At 41.8% G+C, this 8,032-nt stretch overlaps 1 protein-coding gene across 1 annotated transcript; it reads left to right on the top strand.

Annotated features, from left to right (window-relative positions):
* The first annotated feature begins 331 nt into the window (after positions 1-331).
* On the top strand, positions 332-7,361 carry SERINC3 (serine incorporator 3). The gene is made up of 9 exons (XM_009889139.1): positions 332-493; positions 962-1,155; positions 2,291-2,370; positions 3,058-3,195; positions 4,062-4,231; positions 4,981-5,071; positions 5,473-5,650; positions 6,081-6,308; positions 6,939-7,361. The coding sequence occupies exons 1-9, from the start codon at positions 458-460 to the stop codon at positions 7,075-7,077; spliced, it is 1,254 nt and encodes a 417-aa protein (XP_009887441.1). The 5' UTR covers positions 332-457; the 3' UTR covers positions 7,078-7,361.
* Positions 7,362-8,032: the final 671 nt, after the last annotated feature.

The following is an 8,032-nucleotide window of genomic DNA, read 5'->3' as shown; positions in this document are numbered from 1 at the left end:
GAGCGGCTCCAGCCCCTCGGGGCAGAGCGGGCGCCAGGCTGCAGCTACCCTGCTTCTAACCGGCCTGGTCGGGAGGCGGGTCGCTAACCTTGCCAGGCGGTGTCGGTGGCCGCGGCCGGGCGGCGGCCCCCCAGGAACAGCGCCAAGGCTGATAAGGCATATTATTTACGGGTGTTTCCAAACATGGTGTTAGTCAGAAATGTTGATTAAACGGTTTATCTGTATGGTCCGGCAGGGAGTGGAATGTCTCTAATGGTGTTTGCGTTTTCCTCTATCGAACACGCGTGTCAGCTGTGAGGGGAATGCCCTTACTATTTTGTCTGTCCTTCAGATTCCCTGTCTGTGCAGCGGTGCCTCGTGTTTACTGTGCCGATGTTGTCCTAACAGCAAGAACTCAACAGTGACACGCCTTATCTATGCCTTCCTCCTCCTCCTCAGTACTGTTCTTGCCTGCATTATGCTGGCACCGGGAATGGAACAGCAGCTGAAAAAGGTATGGAAGGAAAAGCCTCTTTCTAACTGTTTGCAAAACTATTGCTTCTGCCAGTGACTCTTGATTTTCTTTACTTGGAATGGACTACATGAGAGACAGAAATGCCCAAATGTGCTTTCTGCCCTGAGTTCAGAGACTGTGTGTACCAAACGGCTTCTAGCTGAAATAGCAAATTCAGAGAATGTACATTTTTAAGTACCTGCCTGGTCTCTGAAACCTGACCAGACCTGGAGCTGGCCAGTCATCAGAGGCTTGCTGCTTTGGTATCTGAATCTTCCTGGGTGCTTTTAGTGATGACACGGGGAAAGAAAGATGATAATGAGGTCTGTGTAGGCTGGCTGAGCACAAGGTCTTTTGTTATCAGGTCTCCCAGAAGAGAGCCAACTGAGAGCCTTAGCTGTTAGACTGCTTGAAGAATGTAACTGCAAATACTGATGTAAATTGACAACTAAATGTGTCTTTACTCAGATACCTGGATTTTGTGATGAAGGGCTTCATACTCGGATACCACATATGAATGGCTTTGTCAGCTGCGATGTATTTGTTGGTTATAGAGCTGTCTATCGAATCAGCTTTGCCATGGCAGTGTTCTTCTTTCTCCTCTCTCTGCTCATGATACAAGTGAAAACAAGTAATGATCCAAGAGCTTCAGTACACAATGGGTATGTGTGTGAGCCAGCTGTCTGGTGTTCCACCTTGTTTCTTTTCTCAAGTTTCTTTGCTGAACACAGTGGTGAATTGTTTACGCATACATTGACAGCCTCAAGTTTTTTTTCAACTGAATACAGAGTAATGCTGTAGTCTCCTAAAAAGCTTTCTATTTATGTAAAATGTTCAATGTAGTGATAAAGCTCTGAGGTTGGGTAACTGAAAGGGCAGTGCTCTGGGCACCGCTCTGTGTTTCTAAAGAGATGCTAGATTTCAGTTGGTTTATATCCTTGCACTGACTCTAGCGCTCACTGGGTCATTCACTAGGCCAGTCTGACTTGGTAATCCAGTAGGAACTGGTTTCTGATTTCTGGTTCACCAATTTAACTGGGTTAGTTCTGGGCTAGATGACTGAATTATCAGAGTAATTTAATTTGAAAGGGACCTTTGGAGATCATCTGATCCAACCCCATGGTCAGAGCAGGAACAACATGGAGTAGGTTACTGGGGTCTTGTCTAGTTGAGTTTTGAATGTTTCAAGGGATGGGGATGCTTTGACCTCTCTGGGAAACTTGTGCAATTTTTTGATATATCTAATGGTAGTTTCTTTTTTTTGCAACTTGCATATGTTGCCTCTTGTCCTTTCACTGCACACTTGCAAGAAGAGTCTGGTTCTATCTTCTTCACACCTTTCTTTTAGGCAGTTGAAAACAGCAATCAGATCTTTCTTTTCCCTTCTCCAAGCTGAACAGTGTAGAGTTAGCCTTCCTCCCTGCAAGGATGAGCTGATGACTCACATTCCATTTGTTGGAGCAAGAACTCCTCTTTCAGCAAAGCTTTCTAGCCAGTTGGGCCCCAGTCTGTCCTGTTGCACGGGGGTTTTCTGTCCCAGGTGCAGTGCTCTGTATTTGGTTTTGAACTTTGAGGTTTCTGTCAGTCCATGTCTCCAATGTGTTGACCATTGCTTCACCCTCTCTCCCTGATTTGGTGAACGTCTTTATCTGTAATCCCACTGAACACAACTTTTTTTTTCTTTAAATTTCTGTTAGACGCTCATTTATGTACAGCAAGCTGCTTGCAGATCATGTAAAATGTGACTATTGGGTGCAAAGCAAGACCAGTATTTTCAACTTACATCTTTTTTTAAAGGTTCTGGTTCTTCAAAATAGCTGCCATTGTGGCTATCATGGTTGGAGCATTTTACATTCCTGAAGGGCCTTTCACAACAGGTACAGTCAATATGTCATCATGGAACTCTGTTTAATAAATTCAAACCTTTTCACAGACTTAGCAGGCTATAGTTGTGATAGTGAAAGTTATCTTGTAGAAGACACAGATTCTGTGCTACTTCGAGTATCTTGGTTCATCCAGTATTTTGGTGACCAACTGAAATTATGGTAATAAACAATCTCTTTTCAAGTGGAGAAGTGTTGCTTATTAGTAATTTGGTACTCCATGACACAATTGCTACTGGGCTGAGTCTTCTGACACTCTTTAGAGGCCGCTGAGAACACTGACAAGTGCTAAATACTTCCCTAGTCTCTGAAAAATCTGTGAAAGAAACCTTTACTGTCTGGCCACATCACAGGAACTTGAAAGGGTTGTTGATCCTCAAAGAAATGTGACATGATGGTACTTAAGTACACAAAGATGTCTTGTGTTCATTCTGAAAACATGTTGGGCTAAACATGCCCATGCTTGGCTTGACTAGCATAGGCTGCACCCTTGAATGGCTGGGACTTCTCGCATGCTTCTGCAGGATGGAGGCCAAAGCATCTGCATTTCTGAATATAGTTTCAGATTTTTTCATTATTTGTCTGCAGTATAATTAGGACCTTTTTATTTTATGTTTTTTTAAACTAGGGTAGCATGCAAATGATGAAAGCTAACCATGTTTTTCTTGCTCCCTTTTCTAGCTTGGTTTGTTATTGGTATTTTTGGAGCTGCCATCTTTATTCTTATCCAGCTGGTGCTTCTTGTGGACTTTGCTCACTCCTGGAATGAGAGCTGGGTTCAAAAAATGGAGGAGGGAAATTCTAAATGTTGGTATGCAGGTAGGTATCTTAACCTGTGAAGGATTTGTTTCTGCTGGCCAGTACTCTGCAGAGTATCACTTACTATTTTGCAAACATACTTAGAATTACACTCCAGAGTCTCCTTGAGTCACTACTGTAAACATTTGGAATTAATAGCTGCAGTGTTGCTTTTTTTCTCATGAAACAAAATGCATGATATTTTAGGCTTGTGCTTAGCAGATCTGACAGTCATAATAAACAACACTTGCCTCGTTTGCACTGTGAGTGCAGAGATAGTAGCCTGGATCTCTTCAACTCTAATTTTGCTTTGCCACCTCCCCTCCTGAGGTCCTCAGGAAGTCAGTTGTATCACTGACAGTGGCTGCAGTACAACACAAAGCATGCCTCAGCACTGCTCCCGAGCTGACCACTAAATTACAAAGTGCTAATTATTATGGTTCTTTGCTCATAGCTATGAATGCTGCAACAGCATTTTGTAGCATCTTATAAAGAACATAGCAGAATGGAAATGAAAATGGTTGTCCTCTAGCATAGAAGGGCGAATTCAGGGCTTATAAATAGTCCATGAGAAATGTGCAAAAATCACCCTTATTTTGGCACTGTGGCTTGAGATCAGTGAAACCAATTAAACTGCTGCTGAAAGGCAAGTCTTATTCCCCTGATGGCAGCATTGGGTTTCCTCTGAGCTACACTATGTAGGAGCCAAAGCAGAAATTTAGCCATACCTAATAAAAATGCATTCTGCTAATTCAGTTTTCTGAACTAGACTTCCAAGTGAGGAAGAGACTGTCTCATTACAGTGGTAGCTGGTCATTAAATCACCTTAGATGTACCGTTACACTACACGTGTGTTGTAACAGTTAATTTTTTTTTTTTCCCTCCAGCTCTGCTGTCCTGTACAAGCTTGTTCTATGCCTTGTCGCTGATTTTTGTTGTGCTCTTCTATGTTTTCTACACAAAGCCTGATGACTGCACTGAGAACAAGTTCTTTATAACCATTAATATGATCCTGTGCATTGCTGTCTCCATTGTTTCTGTCCTTCCAAAAGTTCAGGTATTATTTTTCTGTGCTATTTTCTTCTGACGTACAAAGCAGGGAAGTAAGAAAGATGTAGTACCAATTCAGTCAGACATAAGAACTTTAAAATTTGGCTATCATAACTATGCTAGCTAGGGACATTTTTAAAAAAATAAATCTTGCTCTGAAACCAATGCGCTACATAGTCACGTATTTCCTGAAGATTTTTTGGTTTTTTTGCAAACATTGTTTTGGACTTTGTTTCCAGGTGGGGGATGGGGGACTACTGGCATGGGTTTAGTGGTGAAGGTTCTGGCAGAACAGAGAAACCCATTAGGAAAAAGCAAAAAAAGCTGGGAATTTATTGGCTTAATACTGTGGCTTTGAAATTATGGCTAAGCGTGTTAAATATGAGAGGAAGTTTGCGTGTTACTTGATTCTGAACTGGTATTGCTCAAATAAATCAGATGGTAGATTTGTATCTACATAACTGTTTAGTGAGTTGGGATTAACTCAGTAAGAACCCATAACTGAGTCCTGGGTGCAGAAAAACTGGATTTGGTTTGCTTATTCCTTCTGTGTTTGAGTTGCACACTGCATAAATTGCATTATTCTAAGGATTTTCTTCTGGTCTTTTAAACATAGAACAAAGCCCAATGCATTTCTAAAAAATAAAGTTTTGCATGCTGAAAAAACTGCTGAATCTGTGGCAGTAGGGTAAAACTATCCAAGTATAGGTAAAACTTGCCCTTTTGACCTTGGTTTGCTATTCTGTCTTTGAACAGGAACGTCATCCTCGCTCTGGCCTCCTCCAGTCCTCTGTGATCACACTGTACACCATGTATCTCACTTGGTCGGCCATGTCCAATGAGCCTGGTAAGCAACAAGCTGTCTTGAGTAACATATTTTGGTGTGAAAAGAGAAGCTGATGAAGGGGCTCATGGTTATTACAGATCACTGTGTGAGGATTGCTGATCTGCCAAGATAAAATTGAGCTGACATTACTGAAACCATCAAAATGGCTCTTTCCAGAACTAAAATGGGGTATTTGTGCTGGGGATGGGGAACCAGTGTCAGGGCATTCTGATTTTATTTATTTATTACACCCTTGCCTAGCTCACAGGAAGTAAAATACTCCATGCCATTACTGCCTCTGGGGAATCAAAGAGATCACCAGTTAAAGGGAATGAAAAATTGCAAGCTTACGTGTCATCTTTTCTTAGCTAAATGCTGTCAAAGCTCATCTCTCTTTTAATCTGCTTTGAAATCCCTTTCAGAACGAAGCTGTAACCCAAGTTTGCTGAACATTATTATCCAGGTAGCTACACCCACAATTGTTCCGCCAAATACCACTGTTGTACCTGCTACTCCAGCTCCGCCCAAGTCCCTACAGTGGTGGGATGCCCAGAGTGTTGTTGGATTGGTTATCTTTGTCCTTTGCCTCTTGTATTCCAGGTAGGATCTACACTGCTATCAAATGACAAACAGTTAGGATTTGTCTGCATTTTTTGTTTGAGTCTGGAACTAGTGAAAAATATACCTGCAATTATTCATATCCAGCTGCCGTCTCAGCCCAGGCCCAAATATGGCCAATAAAACTCTGTTCTGTTTTGTGGATGAGGATAGGCTTTATTAGCCCAATTCAGAAAACAGAAAAAAAAGTGTTACGGGACCTGGACTAGGAACACTGTTTAATTAGGCTAACAAAAGCTCAGATGAAAACAGATCTCTGAGGAGCCTCCTTGTGTTTCCAGGTAGATGGATTTTAAAAATTGTTATTTGCTAATCCCAGACATTCACTGTGGTCTGTCGCTTGCTTTATTAGCAAACATAACTAACTGAAAAAGGAGCTTTTAACAGTGTCTATCTTTTGGTTACGCTTCAGCATTCGCTCTTCAAGTAACAGCCAGGTGAACAAGCTGACACTGTCTGGGAGTGACAGTGCCATTCTGGAGGACACTGTGGGAACAGGCAGCGGGGCTGCAGAGGAAGGAGAAGTACGCCGTGTCATGGATAACGAGAAGGATGGTGTTCAGTACAACTACACCTTCTTTCACTTCATGCTCTGTCTTGCCTCTCTTTACATCATGATGACACTCACAAACTGGTACAGGTAAGAGCGAGACAAAGTGTCGGGTTCTATGTGCCAACCAGTGGTTCAGGTGGATAGGAGACTCCTGCCAAGCTGGTTAAGATGGTGTCCCTATGCCAGTTGTATTAGAGTTGTGCCTTCTCGATTTTGTGTTGCTGGATTAAGATGTAGAAAGGCAACGTCAGCAGGTGTAGTCCTAGTGGACTGCTTCACAGCTGCAAGGGCAGAAAGGGCCATCCTTCAGACAGGCAAGTAGCAGGAAGGGTACATACAAAACTGGTTTAAGGTGGCTGGTCAGAGGCCAGCCTCATGTTACTGGCTCTTCACGCTGGGAAAGATATGCAGGGACAGCCAGACATGCCACTTAAATGGAGATGTGATTTCCTAGATCTGTTGGGAGCACTTGGGACATATCCTCTGCTGCTGTACTTATGACTGTTTTTGCCAGGACTGCCATATTGTACAAACCAGCAGATAGGCTTACAGAGCAGCAGCCATCGGGAGTCTATTGCTGGCTGAGTTGTCTTACCATGTTCCCACAAAGGCATTTGCACTGGAGTGTGCCAAATGATTGGGACAGATTCATGAGAGGTAGCAAGGAATAGCGGAAGGTGCCTTCCGTATCTATTAATTGACTTCTTTACTTTTTAGCCCTGATGCAGATTTTAAAACAATGACAAGTAAGTGGCCAGCCGTGTGGATGAAGATAGTGTCCAGCTGGCTTTGTCTCCTTCTCTATCTTTGGACCCTAGTGGCTCCTCTTGTCCTTACTAACAGGGACTTCAGTTAAATTACTGCAGCTGTCTGATCTTACAAAAGTGGGGAGCTTTTTGCTGAAAGCCAAAATGTTCATGTATTGCTTTAGTTACACTGTCTGTTAACTGTTTCTTATGTTAATATTAACATGCAGGTGGATAGAAAGTTATGTATTGTGTAATGCTTGGTGCAGGGTCAAAATTGTTATCAGTTATCCTTCTATTTTAACCTTCAGTCATAGTTATCTTATTACTACATTTTTAAAACTCACTATATCTGTGCTGTCAAAGCACAAAATACCTGTTCTGTCCAATAACCACAACCTTTCTATTGAATAGAAGTAACATTTAGCTAAACATGAAGTAATATATTTTAAAGAACAGTTATATTCAGCATAATGCACTACTACGCTAACACTTCAGTTCCTGGAAGTGTAAGCCACACTGCTTGATTTCTACATTCCACTGTAAAAGTTTATTTTAATTTATACTTACCTTCCTATGTTGTGGCAACCTCCACCCCTCCCCCCCCCCTTATTCCTCACCAAAAGAGCAGAACTTTGAAGTTAAAAAAATGATTAATTCTAATTCTTTTTAAGAACAAACATGCCTTTTCTAAGGGGCAATTTCTTTTTTAGTATGTTTGCCAAATATTAAGTGGTAAGTGTATGACTAGCTTAAACAACTTTATGATTATGGTGGAAAAGTAAAGCTTCTAATTGATTGCTTACAAAAATAATTATTATTATTGGCACTAAGGCATTTGCACTGTAAACTCATTTGAATAAAGTGGACTAACTACTGAAACTGTCCCAGCTCTGTTGAGAAGCGTTAAGTAGCAGCAGTTACTCTACAATGCAAATACTACATACAATGCTTAAAATGCTAGTTAGCTGCTGCAGTGTCCAGCTGGATGTGACTGGATGCCAAATTCTATTTCTTGAAGTTGTTCAGGTACACCGATCAAGTAGAGAGCAGTAGAAAGCAACA

The sequence above is a fragment of the Charadrius vociferus genome, unplaced genomic scaffold (genome assembly GCF_000708025.1).
Source record: "Charadrius vociferus isolate BGI_N301 unplaced genomic scaffold, ASM70802v2 scaffold280, whole genome shotgun sequence".
NCBI classification, from domain to species: Eukaryota; Metazoa; Chordata; class Aves; order Charadriiformes; family Charadriidae; genus Charadrius; species Charadrius vociferus.
This window is presented reverse-complemented; position numbering and strand designations above follow the sequence as displayed.